This window comes from Argentina silus (genome assembly GCF_951799395.1).
Source record: "Argentina silus genome assembly, chromosome: 8".
Taxonomy (NCBI): Eukaryota; Metazoa; Chordata; class Actinopteri; order Argentiniformes; family Argentinidae; genus Argentina; species Argentina silus.
Window position 1 is genome coordinate 16,317,479 of NC_139662.1, and position 19,545 is coordinate 16,337,023.

Sequence of the window (19,545 nt, forward strand, 5' to 3'; positions counted from 1 at the left end):
CCTGTAAGCAAAAGTAGACAATTCCTTGTTCAAGCATTCTGACGTTGTAAGTACAGTAAAACAGTACATGGTATTTTACACCTGTATCAGGCTATGTACCTGTAGACGAGAATGAAGCAACCAAGACCAGACAACCATTTGGATAGGAACTCCCTAAAAACACCGGATTCCACCCGGTGGGCGGAGCTAGATGTACAGTGTGGATTTCGGTTTGGTCAGTTTTTGTTCCTAAACAAAGTGCGCGAGTCATTGCGCGAGGGCCGGTGAAGTAGGTTACAGGGGGGTTACATTTCTGGCCATTTAATACCTTACTTTTTATCAGTTACGTATATTCACAAACTATTCGAGATGGGTCCTGGATAAAGATAACATTCCAGAGAATATTAACACCGGAGTGCGAGTTTCGAATGCGAGTGAGCAGCGGCCCGCGGCCGTGCCACTGTGAGAGCTAGCGGCCCGGGCTGAGAAGTGAAACAGACTCGCAGATCATTGTCTAGTCAAAGAAAGAGAGACGAATCTCCAAATTGCTCAATCACTGTAAGTCATCAGTTATAGTTGTTGATTTTCATTTCAAGTGTTTTATACAACATGTCATTGGGGACCTTTGTGAAGATGCATTGTTTGCTTAGCTAGCTAAATTCCCCAGCTAGCTAAGCTTCTGTCAACGTAACTTGCTAGCTAGCTAATGACAGCCAACTACTTATCGAATGACAGCTAGCTAACCGTTAGCTAGCTAACCATGGTCGTTGGCCAGGGTTTAGCTATCAGTATAATATAATATTTATAGTTTTCACTGTTTAAATGTTGAATAGATTGATTATTGTGCAGCTATAGTCGATATCCATCTCAACGGGCCAATTGTCACTTTGACAGCTAAGTTAGCATGTTGCTAGCTAGCAATCTAAACCTCGCCGCATTAACATGATGACGCCATTGTGGATAAAGAAGACGCTCCTTTGCTGGCCAGTGTTATCTTGCCGGTAACGAAAATGTACAGCTGTGTAGCCATGTGTCTAAAGACATTGCGGTCTGCCTTCGGGTTGGTGATTAGCATAGCTGAACAATCCATGGCTTTAGCTTGCTAGCTAGCTAGCAAGCTATCTTTCAAGACCTTTGTTTGTCAACAGAGGCCACGACTTTAATTAGGCAAACAGCATGAAGCGTGACACCCATCAGAGTACGATGACATGTAGCGCCCGCACATTGTATAACTATTAAGACACTTGCTGCAGTGTGTGTGTGTGTGTGTGTGTGTGTGTGTGTGTGTGTGTGTGTGTGTGTGTGTGTGTGTGTGTGTGTGTGTGTCACAGTATATGTGTGTTAATGAAGTGCTGTAACTTGGGCCTTTGCTGCTACGACTGGAATTTTTTATGTTAAATGGGAGCTTTCTAAGTGTGTTTTAGTGGTAGTTTACCCTGTGTTTTCTAAACGTTTCTACTCAGACATCAAGTCATGACTGTTCGTCTGCAGAGAGCAGCACACTGGCATTCTAACTAGCTTCTCTTCCTGGTTCCCCCGCAGGCCCCCTGATTCTGTTCTGGGAGAGTTCTGACCCGTCACATCGCCAAGATAGCTGGCTCAGGGAGGAAGCGCCACACGTCAGAACCAGACCCCAGCGCCAGCGGCGCCAGCAGAGGCGGCGAGGCCGGAGACGGGCGGCCTGTCAGCACCAAGTGGCTGAGGATGGCGAGCAGCAGCAGCAACAGTGAGCCGGGCTCGGGCCGGCGGGGTGGCGGGGGGGATGACACCTCCAGCACCAGTAAGAAGAAGCAGAAGGACAGAGCCAATCAGGAGAGCCGGGAGGCCAAGAGGGCGGCGGCGGGGGCGAACGCTGACACCAAGAAAGGTAAACTAGGCTTTAAACCAGGTGACTTGGCCTATAGGAAGTCCTGTTGGCGACAAGATGACTCTAATAGAAGGGATGGAGGCTTGATAGATGACTGGAGATGAGTGGCAGCCTGGCAGGCAACAGGGTTTATATGGCTGTGTGGTAGTGCTACTGGTACAGCCGGAGTGTGTACTTGGGTCAAGCTTGTCTTGTAGTGCCTGGTGCATTTGTGTGACATGATCTCACTGCAAACGCCTGACAATGTGATGGTGCCTCTATACTGGCCACTAGTGGTGTTTGGATGGATGGTACTTCAAGGTTTGTGTTGATTTTAAAATGGAAATCCCCAATTTCTACTTTGCCTATTTGTGCTGTGCAGAAGAGCATGGTGTATCTGGTAAAGCTGTTGGGAGTAATGTCGGTGTCTTAGGTGCATAAATAATTTGTAATTATATTATTAAGTTGTAATGTGGGAAGGTTAGACAGAGCAGAGGCTGGCCAGGTTAGAGGCAAGCCGGTTAGAGGTCAGCCAAGCAGAGGCCGGTCAAGCAGAGGCCAAGCAGGGCCAGTAGTTTGTGCTGTGTATCAATGTCAGACCTGCAGATGACATCACTAATGGTTGGCTGCTGGAGGAAGCTGCATGTGCAATGGGCTTTTACATAACAGCTTATTCACTTCCTGATTGTCTCTATATACAGTTGAGATGACTCTCTTGTGAAATGTGCATTACATTGATATTCCCAAATATGTCTCTTGTAGAGTGGTTAGCCCTTAGCCCTTCATGTTTGAGAGAGAGAGAGATTTTAGATCATCCTTAGAGGAAGAAATGGTGATGCAGTAAATATCACATTTCCTGTCAGCCCTTGACCAAGAAAATACCCTTAGAATATGATGCCAGAGAGATGTCGAGTACAAAACAGTGAAAGACCTGGTCTATAGGATGAACTGAAGGGATGGTACATAGGCCTAGGTAAGATGTCTGCTTGGCATTAAGATGTGAAAACTCAGAGTGAATGAGGTCATGATAATGGCCCCATACCAGTCATGTTGGTGTGTAGCCTAGAGCCCTAGCTACGGTGGCTAGCTTACACTACTGTTAGCTGGTCTGTGTTAGCTGGTGTTTCCTAGCCGGTGGTGTTGCCTAGCCGGTGGTGTTTCCTAGCTGGTTATGTTTCCTAACTGGTGGTGTTTCCTAGCTGGTGGTGTTTCCTAGCTGGTGGTGTTTCCTAGCTGGTGGTGTTTCCTAGCTGGTTATGTTTCCTAACTGGTGGTGTTTCCTAGCTGGTTATGTTTCCTAGCTGGTGGTGTTTCCTAGCTGGTGGTGTTTCCTAGCTGGTTATGTTTCCTAACTGGTGGTGTTTTGTCGCTGGTGGTGTTTCCTAGCTGGTGGTGTTTCCTAGCTGATGTTTCCTAGCCGGTGGTGTTTCCTAGCTGGTTTTTTTTTCCTAGCCAATGTTTCCTAGCTGGTTATGTTTTGTAGCTGGTGGTGTTTCCTAGCTGATTTTTCCTAGCTGGTGGTGTTTCCTAGCTAGTTCTGTTTCCTAGCTGGTGGTGTTTCCTAGCTGGTGATATTTCCTAGCCAGTGTTTCCTAGCCGGTGGTGTTTCCTAGGTGGTGGTGTTTTGTAGCCAGTGGTGTTTCCTAGCTGGTTCTGTTTCCTAGCCAGTGTTTCCTAGCTGGTTATGTTTCCTAGATGGTGGTGTTTCCTAGATGGTGGTGTTTCCTAGCTGGTGATGTTTCCTAGATGGTGGTGTTTCCTAGCCTGTGTTTCCTAGTTGTCTCTCACAGCGCTAGTAGTCCACCCTCACTCTAGTGGGCTACGCTCTGCTTTGTCCTTGCTACACCCTGACTCACTGTACTGGTGCAGCACCAATCAGATAAAAACCAATGAAGGACAAAGATCGACCAGTGTTATTATTGACATCTGGTTCCAGTGCTGCGCTCATAACAGCAGTAGTGTAGTAGTGATCTGATAGCAGATATGGGTTCTGGCTGGGCTCAGGGCCAGGGGGCTGTGAGACACACACACACACACACACACAAACACACAAGCTGAGCTGGAGAGGATCTGCTGTTACCTCTGACCTTTCACTCTCTCAGCAGCTGTGGGGGGGGTGGGGAGTGGAGTGGAGGAAGGAGTGAGAAGGTAGAGAGAGAGAGAGAGCGCGGGAGGGAGAGGGAGAGAGAGGGGTAGAGAGAAGGTATGTGTGAGAGCAGGAGGGAGAGAGAGGGGTAGAGAGAAGGTATGTGTGAGAGCAGGAGAGAGAGAGTGAGAGGGGGGTAGAGAGAAGGTATGTGAGAGTGAGAGAGAGGGTGTGTGTGAGAGCGGAAGGGAGAGGGAGGTAGGGACATATGGACAGGGGGGGAGTAAGACAAAACAACAAGGTTGACTTGGTAGTAGTAGCAGCTATTGTCGCCTAGACCAGTATAGACAGACAGGCTATCTGAGGCTCAGCGCTGACGGGGGAGAATGACCAGGCTTGAAACCTCCCTGCTCAGTCTGGCTCCACTATGAAGACCGGTACTGTATCTCTGCTGCCTCTGCTCTTCTCAGGCTGTATAGAGGCCAAATGATTGTTTGTTACTCGTCTTATTTTCTGTGGTTGTGGGTTTTGGCTGTTGCTGTGTTGGAGAGAGAGAGATCTTGTGATCAATGTATTTGGTAGCTTTGTGGGATGTGTACATGAGGGTCTAAATCTCTCTCCTTTCGTGCAACCTAGTGGAACGGCAGCAGACTACTAGTCTTGTACAACTATACCAGACTACTAGTCCTGTAGACTGGTGGAACAGGCTGTCTGTAGGTCCAGGTGTGTGTGTGTGTGTGTGTAGGCTGGTTCTCATGCAGCCCGGGTACTGGTGACCTGCCAGTGTTCAGGACAGCATCTTCCACATCACTGTTCTCAAGGTGCTCCCTGTGATGTGCTGAGTGGACTGTATTCCTTGTGTGTGTCGTGTTATGCTGACTGAACAATTTTCGTGTGTGTGTCTCGTGTTATGCTGACTGAACAATTTTCATTAGTGTGTGTGTCTGTGTGTTGAAGGAATCTGAATCTCAGGAATTGGTCCTGGTGTATTGGTGTCCTTCTTGAACTCTCTTTGAACTTCCAGTCATACTAGTTCAGTTGTAGTTGTTTGACCAACCATGTCAAAGTGTGTATGTGTGTTCTGCTGAGTGTAGTGTACCTGTCTGTCTGACTGTGTGTGTGTGTGTGTGTGTGTGTGTGTGTGTGTGTGTGTGTGTGTGTCTTTCTCTAGATGTGTTTGTGGACTGGAAGCAGAATGCCAACGAGGTGACGGTGAGGCTGCGCTGTGGAGATGGGGTGCAGAGGGTGGAGGATGTCAACACTACCTTCACAGACACACACTGCCACGCCCGCTTCCCCGGTGAGACACACAATCACACTCGCTCATACACACACACACACACACAATCACACAATCATACACACACACTCTTATTCTCACACACACACACACACACACACACACACACACAATGTCAGGTTGAGGAGTGTGCTGTGTGTTTCAGACGGCCGTGTGTGGGGCTGTGCGCTGCAGGAGGAGATTGAGGGTTCATGCAGCAGAGTCCAGTATAAAGACAAGGGCAGCTTCCTACTGCTGGTGATGCACAAGAAAATCCCCTTTCATACCTGGCCTTCCCTCATGGTGAGACACACACACACACACACACACACACACACTCTCGCTCTTTCTCGCACACACACACACACAGACACACACACACACATTCCTGCTCTCTTTCTGACTCACACACATGCACACACACACACACTTGTCTCTGGTTAGTGGAATCTTTGATGCATGACTGTTCTAACTCTGTCTGTTTGTCTGCTGTGTGTGTGTCTGTCTGCTCTGTGTGTGTGTCTGTCTTCTGTCTGTCTGTCTGCTGCAGCGGAAAGAAAAGGAGTCCCTGGCCCTGGAAGTGAAGAACGGTAAAGAGCAACCGCTTACGGTGAAGACAGAGAAGCCTGCCACTGAGACAGCTGACAGACCCAAAATGGCCGCACAGTCACCTGGCCCTCAGGCCCACGCGGAGCCGCGGCGTGGAAAAGCAGAGCGCGGGGTCAAGCGCACCATGAAGAACAAACCAGTGGACATCCCGGACTCTGGGGTGAAGGGAGGGGCGGGGGGAGAGGGGGGGGACAAACCTGCTGTCAGAGGGGTGGAGGCGGCTTTGGAACCCAGTGCCAAACGCACCGTCCGCCCCTCTAAGATAGTCACCAAGGACCCTGAGTCACAGCCAATCAGGGACGCACGCCCTCAGTCCGCAGCCAATGGGAAACCAGCACTCACGCCCGCCGTCCGGGACTCTCAGACATCCAGCAATGGTGACAACCGCACCCATCGCCGAGACAACAGCCAGCAACAGACCACAACTGAGGCAGCCAGCAGCCGCACAGCTCAGGTGGATTTGTTTAGCTGTTTCCTTGGTAACAGTGTGTGTGTGTGTGTGAGAGAGAGAGAATGAGAGAGAGAGATTGAGCTGATTTTAACCCATTATTGTTTCAGGTGAAGTTGAAGCCGGCTCAGGCCCCAGAGCTGAAGCCGGGGCCAGCAGTGCACAGCCTATCAGCAGCCTCCGTGCCCAGCGCTGGGGACCGCCTCCAGCCAGAGGACTCCACCAATGGGAGGCTGTCTGGTACAGAGAGGGGAGAGGTGGAGGCAGGGAGGACTGACGCAGGGGCTGGGGCAACGGAATGTGGCACATCTCTGAACCAGCAGCCACCACCAGGGGACCCAGGGACCTCCACTACCCAGCCCCCAGGCTCAGGACCAGGGGACCCAGGGACCTCCACTTCCAAGCCCCCAGGCTCAGGACCAGGGAACCCAGGGACCTCCACTACCCAGCCCCCAGGCTCAGGACCAGGGGACTCGGGGATCGCCACTACCCAGCCCCCAGGCTCAGGACCAGGGGAGGCAAGCCCAGATACAGCCACCCAGCTGGAGACCACCAAGGTTAGTTGTGGTTCTGTGGTGCTGCAGCTATGACAGGTACAGGCCCCTCTGTTCCTCTCCTCCGTCCTCCAATGTGTTCTGAGTAGGAAGTTAGTGGAAGACGGAGGAGATGAAATGGCCACAGTGTAGCTGACCTCCTCTACACACCTACTGAAGACACGCTCCCCCCTCGGGGACAGTAATGTTGATCTTGTGTTGACTCCTCCCCCAGCAGGCCCTGTCCAATCAGAGTAGCTCAGAGGAGGAGAAGAGGGACCAGTCCAAAGAGGAGGAGCCTCCGCAGAGGGAGCAGAAGGAAGGTCAGGGGTCACTATGTTTAAAGGGATGGTTGACTGTGTTTAAAGGGATGGTCCACTATGTGTAAAGGGATGGTCCACTATGTTTAAAGGGATGGCCCCCTGGCCTTAGACACCTGTATGGTACCTGTTTACTATGGTGGTAGCCCCGCCCCCTGGCTATTTTGTTATTTGGCGAGCTCTAGAGCCCATGGTATCGTATCATAAGGTTCTCTGAACATTGTCCCATGGTTGCGTTTACCCCCAGAGCCCATCGTATCATATGGTATGGTTGTCTGAATGTTGTCCCATGGTTTGTGTTTAGCCCCAGAGCACATGGTAAACCTGTCGTTTGTGAAGAATGACTCGTATGAGAAGGGCACAGACCTGATGGTGGTGAATGTCTACATGAAGGGCATCTGCAGGGACACAGCCAGGGTGCTGTTCAGAGAACAAGACTTCACCCTCCTCTTCCAGACCAGGTAACACAATTCACACCCTCCATACTAGCTCCTCCACCCTGCCCTCTAACTGCTGAGGTCACCGTTTTACAAACCTTGAAGCTCTTGTTGCAAGGTCAATTGCAATCCAACAATCACCTTTATTTCTATCACACTTTTTACATGTCACAAAGTGCTTTACAACAAGAAAAATACTTGTTGAACAATGTTGCATATTCATGGTGAGCTTTAATGATCTGTATGCGTCTCTCAAGCCAACTCTACTCCTCCCTCTCAGTGATGCTAACTTCCTGCGCCGCAATGCAGACTGCGGAGCTAACACTGTCTTCAAGTGGCAAGTCAAACTCAGGTAAGACTCAGTCAAACTCCTCTCCTCTCCTTTCTTCTCTTCTGTCCTTTCATCTCCTATTCTGCCCCCCCCCCCCCCCCCCCCCCCCCAAATCATGTGTGCGTGACCAGCCTCTGCCCTGTGTGTGTGTGTGTGTGTGTGTGTGTGTGAGAGAGAGAGAGAGAGAAAGACCAGCCTCTACCGTGTGTGTGTGTATGTGTGTATGTGTGTGTGTGTGTATGTGTGTATGTGTGTGTGTGTGTGTGTGTGTGTGAGTGTGACCAGCCTCTACCCAGTGTGTGTGTGTGTGATCAGTCTCTGCCCTGTTTTGTAGGAACCTGATCCAGCCAGAGCAGTGTAGCTACTCCTTCACAACGCTGCGCCTCGACATCACCCTGAAGAAGAGACACAGCCAGCGCTGGGGTGGCCTGGAGGCCCCCGCTATACAAGGTCTATATCCACACTCACACTACACACCCACACACACACACATACACACACACCTCATACTGATATACACACTGGTAATACTAGAGGCCTGTCTGTTAGCTTTTAGCTGCAGGTACTAGTACTAGGTATAGGTTAAATGTATGTAGCTGTGTTTGTACTCTGCGTTGTACAAGTTGAATAAAGACCATCTGAACCGACGGTGCCAATGTGATCTATTCTTCTGTACATGATCTACCATAACCTGACCTACCCATGACCCCTGACCCTGGCCGTTGACCACAAGCTCCCCTCCTCTGTTCAAGGTGCAGTGGGTGGCGCAAAGGTAGCTGTGCCCTCTACGCCGTCTTCCCTGGAGAAGAGCCAGGCGGGGGTCAGTGGGCACGCCCTGCCTGCCCAGGAGGAGCCTCCCCGCGTGGGGGAGGAGAAGCCCAAGCCTCCCCGGAAAGAGGACGGGGGTCTGGACACCGTAGGACCCCGCTCTGTCAACGAACACGTCCAGATCAAACAGGAGCCCTCCGTCACGGTAGGGAGGAGGATCACACGGGGCTAGCTAGAAGATGATGATTTAGGATTCAGGGTTAGTTGGAGATGGGAGAAGAATGAAAGATGGGATTTGATGTGTGTGTGTGTGTGTGTGTGTGTGTCCTCAGCCCAAGCCCACCTGTATGGTCCAGCCCATGACCCACGGGCCTCATAGCGGCAATGATCGCCCTGAGGAAGAGGAGGAGAAGAAGGTGTGTCTGCCAGGCTTCACGGGATTGGTCAACCTGGGCAACACCTGCTTCATGAACAGCGTCATCCAATCGCTGTCCAACACCAGAGAGCTCAGGGACTATTTCCACGGTCAGTCGGCCATCTAGACGCCATTTACAGTACATGACTGTTCTTATAGATGACATCTACATGACTCTTCTTATGACTGTTTTAATAGTTTCAAGTTTCAAGTTTATTTGTTACGTCTCATACACGAGTGCAGGGAGTAAAATTCTTGGGCTCGGTTCCTTGACAATGCAGCATACAAAATACAAGCAATACAAATACACAGTTGTGCAATGAGGTAAGGACAAGACAATAAGTGACATAGTACAATATAAGTGAGACAGTTGGACAGTGACGATTGTTGGGGACACAAGACAATAGACATGACACAATTGCAGTATAAATCGTAGAGTAAAAAAGTAAAGTGGTTCAGTGGAATGTCATTATTATTGCACTGTGCCGTTGGTGTAAGAGGTGTTGTTAAAGTGACTGTGTCCATTCTGTAGGTGTGCTGGGGGTAAAGTCATGGGTTTAATAGAGGACATTTACATGACTGTTCTAATAGACATTTACATACATTTACATGACTGTTCTAATAGACATTTACATGCCTTTACCTCCACCCCACTTCCACTCTCTACCATCTACCTTAACCCCCCTCTACCATCTGTTTGTGTCTGTGTCTGTGTGCGTCTGTCCCTCCTGCAGACCGAGAGTTTGAGAGAGAGATCAACTGTAACAACCCCCTGGGGACTGGGGGCAGGCTGGCCATAGGCTTCGCTGTGCTGCTCAGGGCTCTCTGGAAGGGCACCCACCACGCCTTCCAGCCCTCCAAACTCAAGGTGAGAATACACACCACACAATACCCCTACACATCCCTCTACTTCCTCTATCCTCTACCTCCACCACTCTTTACACCCTCTACCTCCTCCACTGCCTACCTCCTCCACCCTCTACCTCCTCCACCCTCTACCCCCTCTACCACTCTTTCCACCCTCTACCTCCACCCACCCACACCACCACCTCCACCCTCCAGCCTGTACCATACCACTGTGGACCAACTAGAGACAAACCAGCTAGTTTAACCGTCTGTCTGTCTGCCTGTCTGTCTGTGTGTCCCCAGGCGATCGTGGCCAGCAAGGCCAGCCAGTTCACAGGCTATGCCCAGCATGATGCACAGGAGTTCATGGCCTTCCTATTGGACGGCCTCCATGAGGACCTGAACCGCATCCAGAACAAACCCTACACAGAGACCGTCGACTCGGACGGACGGCTGGACGAGGTGTGGGTGTGTGGGTTTGGGAGTGGGTGTGGCAGCACAGTCATTTCAAGACTACTCTATCTGTCTTGTCTCCCTCCCCACTGAAAGATTTCAGGGAAATAACGTGTGTATCGTCTTAGGTGGTGGCGGAGGAGGCGTGGCAGAGGCACAAGATGCGTAACGACTCGTTCATCGTGGACCTGTTCCAGGGCCAGTACAAGTCCAAGCTGGTCTGCCCCGTGTGCTCCAAGGTAGCTGGGCTGAACACTGCTTCTGCTCTGGGGGAAGGGTCCCAGAAGCTTCACAGCACTACCATCAGGGTTTATCCAGCCCTCAATACCAAGCTATGTGAGAGCTCCCTCCTGTCCTATTGTGTTGTTGTACTAACAGTCTCCTCTTCTCCTCCTCTCCTCTCTCCTCCTTCCCCTGCAGGTGTCCATCACCTTTGACCCGTTCCTCTACCTGCCCGTGCCCCTGCCCCAGAAACAGAAGGTCCTCACCGTCTTCTTCTTTGCTAAAGAACCCCACAAGAAACCCATCAAGGTAGGTGGAGTCAAAGGTAGGAGGGGTCAGGTGGGAGGGGTCACAGGTAGGAGGAGGGAGGAGTCTATGATGTATTGTACTAATCCCTGTGTGTGTGTGTGTGTGTGTGTGTGTGTGCGCGTGTGTGTGTGCGTGTGTGCGCGTTAGTTCCTGGTGAGCGTCAGTAAGGAGAACTCCAGCACGGCGGAGGTTCTGGAGTCCATTTCCAGGAGTGTGAGGATCAAAGCAGAGAATTTGAGACTGACCGAGGTAGGAGAACCACAAGTCACTTGGTACTGACCCGACCCACAGCTCACCTGGTAGTCTGTTCTGACACGCAGCTCACCTGGTAGTCTGTTCTGACACGCAGCTCACCTGGTAGTCTGTTCTGACACGCAGCTCACCTGGTAGTCTGTTCTGACACGCAGCTCACCTGGTAGTCTGTTCTGACACGCAGCTCACCTGGTAGTCTGTTCTGACACGCAGCTCACCTGGTACAGTTCTGAAGGGGGTTAGGATACCCACAGCTGATCTGGAGGGGTTCACTTCTCTTCTATTGTTGTTGAATTTCACCCATTTTCTTTGTCCTGTCCTGCCAGGTGGTGAAGAGTCGTTTCCACCGCGTCTTCCTGCCCTCCCACTCCCTGGACACCATCTCCTCCTCCGACATGCTCTTCTGCTTCGAGGTGCTGTCTAAAGAGCTGGCCAAGGAGAGGGTGGTGCTGCTACGAGTACAACAGGTATGGTAGCCTAGCTTAACCTAGCCTAGCTAAACCATACTGCAGGTCTGGTAGCCTAGCCTAGCTAAATCATACAGCAGGTATGGTAGCCTAGCTTAGCCTAGCCTAGCTACACAACAGGTATGGTAGCCTAGCTACACAACAGGTATGGTAGCCTAGCTTAGCTAAACTATACAACAGGTATGGTAGCCTAACCTAGCTAAACTATACAACAGGTATGGTAGCCTAACCTAGCTAAACTATACAACAGGTATGGTAGCCTAACCTAGCTAAACTATACAACAGGTATGGTAGCCTAACCTAGCTAAACCATACATCAATGTGCTAACAGTAATACCTATCGAAAGAGCAAAATAACCGTACCTACCGTGTCTATCTGTGTTAACCTCTTTCATTCTCTCTCTCCCTCCATCTATCCATCCATCCCTCCCCCTCTCCAGAGACCCCAGGTCCCCAGTATTCCTATTTCTAAGTGTGCTGCGTGTCTGAAGCCTCCTGTCTCTGAGGAGGACAAACTGAAGCGCTGTACTCGCTGCTACAAAGTGGGCTACTGCAACCAGTGAGTCTAACCAAGCAATGCTAGCTAGCTGCAACCAGTGAGTCTAACCAAGCAATGCTAGCTAGCTGCAACCAGTGAGTCTAACCAAGCAATGTTAGCTCGCTCCAATGTCTCCCAGTCTTCATCCACATCGTCTCTATTTGCCCCTCCCTCCAGGGCGTGTCAGAAGAACCACTGGCCCAATCACAAGGTTCTGTGTCGACCCAACATGGAGAACGTGGGCCTGCCCTTCCTGGTCAGTGTCCCAGAGTCCCGCCTCACCTACGCCCGCCTGTCTCAGCTGCTGGAGGGATACTCCAGGTAGGATGGTGGTCTGTAGTCTCATTGACATACTCCAGGTAGGATGGTGGTCTGTAGTCTCATTGACATACTCCAGGTAGGATGGTGGTCTGTAGTTTCATTCACAGACTCCAGGTAGGATGGTGATCTGTAGTCTCATACATATGATTATACGAGGAACATGGTCTTTATGAATGTATCTGCCGTGTCAACCATATTTGGTGTATGTGCCAAATTGCCATTGTCTTGGTGCGTTGGTTCTATAACTATGTTCTCACCCTCCTCTCCTTCCCCTCCTCCCTCCCTCCCTCCCGCTCTGCCTGCAGATATTCTGTCAATGTGTTTCAGCCTCCGTTCCAGTCAGGCCGGACGTCTCCAGAGACCCCCCAGGGTCGAGGTGACCTCCCCTCCATGCCAGCGGGGACCCCCGAGGGTGTAGTGCCAGGTCTGGGGATGGAGGCCGTGGGTGGGGGGGCCGGAGACTCTGAGCAAGGGGGTCCAGCTGAGACACCAGCCCAGGCCTCGGCCCACCCCGCCAGGGGCCCTGACGCCCTCTCCTCCCTGGACCCCCAGGCAGAGAAGGAGACGTCGTGTGAGAAGGCAGTGAGGCCAGAAGGTAACCATGTTCCTTGCCACTGTGCCCTATGTTCTCCCCTCTAAGGGGGCTCTGGGAGTCTTTAACATGGCTTGCTGTTTGGAGGTCTATGGTTCAGTGTTAGTTCATATTTGTATTGTATTTATTGTTTATGTTCTTATTATATTAGTATATAAGTATTGTTCTTGTTGTAAAGTACTTTGAGACAATTGTCTTGTTGTAAAAAGTGCCATACAAGTACATTAGATTTGATCGTAGTGTATACTATGGGAGGTAGCCACGATGATACAACAGACCTACATCACTGTCTGAGGGAAAACCAATTAGTGTGGAGGGTGAATTTTGTATTATGTAATATTAATTATACGTTTTGTTTCTTTTTAATCGTGTGTGCGCGTGTAGCTGCAGTAACGGGGTACCAGCAGCCGTCAGAGTCGGCGTCCGGCCACGCCCCTCAGTTCTACATCTCCCTCCTGGACGCCAACAGCAAGGAGCAGAAACTGGAGGAGAAAGGTGAGAACACCTCTAGTCTACACTGACCTCTAGTCTACTCTGACTTCTAGTGACCTCTAGTGTATACTGACCCCTAGCCTAATCTGACCTCCAACCCTGGAGTCTCCTCCCCCCCCATTTTAAAAATGTAAATTGAAGTCTCTGTCATGCGCCAACAAATGAACTCTGTGTACTCAATCTGTTTGACTAATGACTAATCTCTCTCTCTCTCTCTCTCTAACCCCAACCCTAGAGGAGGCTGTGCTGGAGGTCCCAGAGGACGCCACTCTGGAGCTGGTGTGGAAGAACAACGAGCGTGTGAAGGAGTACGTTCTGGTCCGGTCCAAGGAGCTGGAGTACGACGAGGACCCGGGGTCGGCCAGCGAGACGGCCAGGGCCGGACACTTCACCCTGGAGCAGTGCCTCAACCTCTTCACCAAGCCTGAGGTCCTGGCCCCCGAGGAGGCCTGGTAGGGGCTACACACACACACACACACCTATATACACACACCAATACGCACACACATACTGACACACACACACACACACACCTGCACCTATACACGCACACACACACAGACCTGCACGAGCGCGTGTATATATGAGTATTCCCTACTAACTTGTCTCGTCTGGTCCAGGTACTGTCCTAAGTGCCAGCAGCACAGAGAGGCCTCGAAGCAGCTGTTGCTATGGCGCCTGCCCAACGTTCTCATCATCCAGCTCAAACGCTTCTCCTTCAGGAGCTTCATCTGGAGAGACAAGATCAACGACATGGTGGACTTCCCCGTCAGGTACACACACCACACATACATACATACATACATACATACATACATACATAGATACATACACACACACACACACACTTTACAAAACAACACAGTTAAATACAGAAATCAGTACATCATATAATCAACTAATTTGCCAGAGCGGCACCAGAACAACCAACTGTAATGTTTTTTGTCGATTCAACGACATGGTCGACTACCCTGTCACACCACACATACACACACCCCCGCCCCCCCAGGTCTGATGTGAGTGTGTTGTTGTTGTTGTAGGAACCTGGACCTGAGTAAGTTTTGCATTGGCCAGAAGGAGGACATGCAGCAGGCTCCGGTGTACGACCTATACGCCGTTATCAACCACTACGGGGGCATGATCGGAGGCCACTACACCGCCTACGCCCGCCTGCCCAGCGACAAGAACAGCCAGCGCAGTGACGTCGGTCAGTAGCTGTCTGTCTCTCTGTCTGCCTCTCTGTCTGCCTCTCTGTCTGCCTCTCTGTCTGCCTCTCTGAGTGGTCAAGATTTCCTCTGTTCTGTTTATAATACTGTTCATATCCCGTAAGATCACTGACCTGACTGCGTGTGTGTGTTCGTTCCCAGGCTGGCGGTTGTTTGATGACAGTACGGTGACCACCGTAGAGGAGAGTCAGGTGGTGACGCGCTACGCCTACGTCCTGTTCTATCGCCGCCGCAACTCCCCCGTGGAGCAACTGCCCCACTCTCTGGGCCCGCTGGGGGCGGAGTCTCCCACCGCTGCAGGAGCCACAGCCAACCAGGTGAGGGTGCCACTCTCTCTCAGTGGTGGTCACTAGACAGCCAGGCTGCTAGGGACACTCTCAGGTGGTCACTAGACGGCCATGCTGCCAGGGATGCACTCTCAGCGGTCACTAGACCGCCGTGCTGCTAGCACACTGAGGCTAAATCTAATACACTGGATGATTCTGGATGATTATTTGAACTGTATGTCCTTGGTTTAGGTTTAGGAGTAAGGATTAAGATGAGGTTCAGTGCTCAAATCATTTTATTGTAATTTTAAAGAGCCTTGTTTACCTCCGTCCCTCCCAGCGTGGCCTGATAGAGCCTTGTTTACCTCCGTCCCTTCCAGCGTGGCCAGATAGTGACTACACCCCATAGTCCTGAGGGACATACAGTGACCTATAGCAACACTCATGAAGTGCTCAGTGATTGGCTGCTGCTGGTAGTGTGATATCAGGGGTTAGGGTTTGGAGAGGGAACTGTGTAGTGTGGTTCATGTGGTGGTTCTTGATGATGATGACGCATTCTCGTATTATGGTTGATGTCCTAATGTGGGTGGGAGTGCTATCTGTGTTCAGAAACCTTTTGTGATTTGATTAGGTAACCATTTATGAACGTCAAAACAATTATGTGGGGCGCTCTACTTGTCTGTCTACTCTCTGCCACAGCTATGCTGTGTATGGGACATGATGTCATAGTTAGCTAATGTAGCTGTACAGTATGTACCTGAATGAAGATAACAAGCCTCCGTCTACCCTCTATCACTGGATTAGAGTGGAGAAGAGAGGATGGGAGAGGGTGGGGGTTCTAGGGTTAGGGTTCTAGAGAGTGTTCTAGAACCTTTCCCAGAAGCTGACACAGGTTTCCGCAAATCGCAGGCGTCTCTCATATGGCAGGAACTGGAGGAGGAAGAGGAGGGGCCTCACGAAGGCCCTGGCGGCCTGTTCCGCACCCGGCTGCGGAGAAGAGCGAAGATGAGGAGGGAGGAGGAAGAGGAGGGGGTGGAGGGGCAGGCGCCACGCAGACCCCGCCACAGGATCTCGGAGCATTCCGATGACGACTGTGTCCGATATTTTGTCCTGGGAACGCTGGCTGCTCTGCTAGCACTATTCCTTAACCTGCTCTACCCCCTGCTCCATAGAGCCCACTAGGGCTGACACACACACACACACGCGCCTTCATTGCATGCTTCATAGATACTAAAAGGTTGACTGCACATATGAGACGTCCATGCCAGTGTGTAGTCCTCTCTACAGCCTCTAGGTGGCGCATATTGTAGAATCTTCTATCTTCTAACTCTGGAACCTCACAGCTGTGGTTTCACTACCAGATTATATCTCCTGTCCGAGAGAGATGCTTTTTCATGGATATCTGAATGAGATTAGTTGTTAACTAAAACTATATATGAACTAATTAATACTGTAAGCTTGTTTTTACTATTTACTATTTGTTTCAACTATTTAAATCATCACGTATGACCCTATAAAGGACTATTCTAGGCCTTTTTCTAGGCACCAGGCAGGCCAACAGGCCTGACACATTCTCCCCTCGGTTGTCTTAGCTAGACCTGCCCACTAGGGGCCACTTATCCATCACTGAAGTCGATAGATAGATGGATGGATGGATGGATGGATGGATAGATAGATAGATAGATAGATAGATAGATAGATAGATCAATACGTACCTTGTTGAACCCCGACGGGAAATTAAGGCGTTACAGCAGCTCACTTCACAAACAACATCAACAAAATAAAGTGACAATAGAATAATAGAATAAAATACACACATTATATACAGTAAGAACAGTCCGGTATGATGTAACATCCTCTAGCCTGTACACACTCTGAAGTACACTGATGTCTGGTATGAACTCAGGAGAGAGTCTAAGACATAGAGGAGTCTAGGACAAAGGGAAGGAGATACCGTCCACCTTTTAAATGGTTATCTGATATGTATGTATGTATGTATGTATGTATGTATGTATACATGGACTATGTATGGCCCAGCCCTGATGTGATGTATTTTAGTTGTTAATTAAGCTTAGCCATGTCCTGGTCGGTCCTGACCCTGACCCAGTTCTGTTGTCCTGGTCCTGACCCAGTGCTGTGGTTTGTCACCAGTCTCAGGAGCATTGTAACCAGTCTCAGGGATATCAGTGTTCTGTCCTCTCTTTCCTGCAGGCAGGCTGTCACTCATTGTATGTCTGTATGAGTACGTCTCTCCATGTTTGAGAGGATCGGTCTGAGCAACGCGCTGCACAGAAACTATCTGTTGCAAAAGCCGACTAGCAGTTATGTGGAGATGAATGAGTGTGCAGTGATGAGCTCAGACCAATCCTCTTGAAGGTGGAGTCTGTTCTGCCTCAAACACATTGTCCTAGGCCTATGCAATCATGAAGGTATGCAGCAATTGAAGTCCATCATGTGTGTGTGTGTGTGTGTGTGTGTGTGTGTATATGTATTTTACACAGGTATAACTAGGACCTGTGTAATGATCTAGTCTTAGATTACCTGTATGGCTGAGCTGCACGTTGTTTTACACTGTAAAGGCATACCACTCTTATGTCAACATCAACTGTATGTTTAGTAGAAATAATGTATAGTAGAAATAATCTAAACTTGCTTGTTTATACTGTATAGAAATTGTTTTAAGATTTTTTTATGAAATATTAACGAAACTCCCATTGTATGAGCCACAACTGTAATCTTACCGTCACTTTGTCAATGAATTAGCTGCTTTTGCTGTATTTAAAATAAGTGGGAAACGGTTGTTTCCTTGCAATAACCTCCACCTTCATGCTGCTCTGATCAACACAACGTTGTAACGCTTTTTTAAATAAACTGTCAATCTCATATTCTAGTAATGAATGTTATTTTTCTGTCAGTTGATCTCTGCATTACTTGACTGTAGACATTCAGATGTTAACTGCCCTGCTGTTGGAAACTGATAGAGATGTGTTCTAAGTTGTTGTCGTTGTTGTTTAGTTTCTTCTGTTTTGTTTAGGTAGAGGGTTGTTAACACAGGTGTGGCCTACCTGGCAGGTAGAAGGTCGTTAACACAGGTGTGGCCTACCTGGCAGGTAGAAGGTCGTTAACACAGGTGTGGCCTACCTGGCAGGTAGAAGGTCGTTAACACAAGTGTGGCCTACCTGGCAGGTAGAGGGTCGTCTGGTGTGGCCTACCTGGCAGGTAGAGGGTTGTGTAACCAACATTACAGCAGCTACACTGTACAGCATGATGTATTATAACGCTGGTTTATTTTACAGGCTTCTAGCCAGGCACTGTACGGGACAGACCTGGACCCTGAAGGACCCCCGCCGCTGCCCCAGGAGGTGACCCCTGACCTGTTCGGCCCCTCAGGAGAGTGTTCCGCCACGTCGTACAGCAACATGGAGGAGGTGGACTAAGACGTGGCCGGGGAAGGAGGAAGGCTCCAGCAGGGGAGGATGATTATGATTATTATGGTGCTGTGGACCTGGGAATGACCTGCACATAGACCCATGTACACACACACACAACACACACACACACACACACACACACACACACACACAGAGGAGCCTACACACTCCCATTGCCCCTGAGCCCCCCTGGGTGCAGTTCATTGTACTCTGGGGCCCCTGCCTGTTCTGTCGATAGTGATGGGGATGGCCCCTGCCTACCGCTCTCAAATGCACCTTTTGTTTTTGTATAAAACACCTCTGACCCTTTATTTAACTCTTTCATCCCTGCTGGTGCTCTGGGTCACAGGGAAGATAACTGTCAAACTCTGTTTTGAGCTTGTGTGTGTGTGCGTGCGTGTGTGCGTGTGAATGTGTTTAGTGATCTGTGTTGGATGATCTGTAATCTGGATTGAAATTGTAGCCATTGATGTATAAAGTGTGATGGGTGCAGAAATGATTACGTTTGTTTTTGTTTTTTAATGCAGAGGACATGCTTAGACTGTCTGCTTCTTTCATAGCCCACCTTGATTTGGTTTCTTTCCTTTTTGTTTTTTTGTGTTTTGTTTTTTTTAAACTTGTTAAGTTCTCCGCCCTGTGGAATGGGACTGTTGGCGAGATGAAGGCTTGTTCTGAAATGTGCATGTTAATACACCAGGGGAGGCTGGTGGAGGTAGACATCGGAGGACGGGCTTGGAATGAGGACTAGTAATGAGCACGTCCTCCGATTTCTACCCCCAGCAACCTCCCTGTGATACACCCCTGTAGTCCTAGAATGCAGTTTCCTCCATTCTGCTAGGTCTTTATCTCTGTTTGAGTGGACTGTGTTGTTCAGCCTTTCTCCCGCTCCCCTCCTACCTTCATATTGGACTGCATATATACAGTGGGGAATGCTGCTGTGAATACGATATAAATGGTTAATATAAATAAAAGCCTTTTTGAGAAGTGCTGAGATGACATGTTGTTTCTATACGAGACTCTGATTCAGTAGTGACTTCAATAAAGTTTCCTGGCAGAGATGAGCTTGGGTACGTTTTTAT

General features: G+C 49.8%; 1 protein-coding gene across 4 annotated transcripts; it reads left to right on the forward strand.

The window, feature by feature from the left end:
* The first annotated feature begins 237 nt into the window (after positions 1 to 237).
* usp19 (ubiquitin specific peptidase 19) lies at positions 238 to 19,527 on the forward strand. 4 transcript variants are annotated; one of them, XM_083674312.1, is made up of 27 exons: positions 238 to 537; positions 1,522 to 1,846; positions 5,083 to 5,211; positions 5,357 to 5,493; positions 5,741 to 6,253; positions 6,358 to 6,804; positions 7,016 to 7,103; positions 7,405 to 7,561; positions 7,818 to 7,889; positions 8,203 to 8,318; positions 8,621 to 8,841; positions 8,969 to 9,161; positions 9,786 to 9,919; positions 10,201 to 10,365; positions 10,479 to 10,589; positions 10,771 to 10,881; positions 11,029 to 11,130; positions 11,460 to 11,600; positions 12,041 to 12,159; positions 12,316 to 12,459; positions 12,765 to 13,054; positions 13,436 to 13,546; positions 13,779 to 13,995; positions 14,164 to 14,316; positions 14,584 to 14,750; positions 14,911 to 15,086; positions 18,332 to 19,527. In XM_083674312.1, exons 2-27 carry the CDS (start codon positions 1,684 to 1,686, stop codon positions 18,470 to 18,472), a joined length of 4,518 nt encoding a protein of 1,505 aa, XP_083530438.1. In that variant the 5' UTR covers positions 238 to 537; positions 1,522 to 1,683; the 3' UTR covers positions 18,473 to 19,527. The 4 variants fall into 4 exon arrangements, with proteins under 4 accessions (XP_083530438.1, XP_083530440.1, XP_083530441.1 ...); XM_083674314.1 differs by having other exon boundaries at positions 10,201 to 10,359; XM_083674315.1 differs by having other exon boundaries at positions 8,627 to 8,841.
* The last annotated feature ends 18 nt before the right edge of the window (positions 19,528 to 19,545 follow it).

Coding starts and splice junctions, on each gene's coding strand:
- usp19 (XM_083674312.1), top strand. CDS start 1,684: ATGGCGAGCAGCAGCAGCAACAGTGAGCCGGGCTCGGGCCGGCGGGGT. Junction 5,494..5,740: donor ATACCTGGCCTTCCCTCATG/GTGAGACACACA, acceptor TGTCTGCTGCAG/CGGAAAGAAAAGGAGTCCCT. Junction 7,890..8,202: donor AAGTGGCAAGTCAAACTCAG/GTAAGACTCAGT, acceptor CCTGTTTTGTAG/GAACCTGATCCAGCCAGAGC.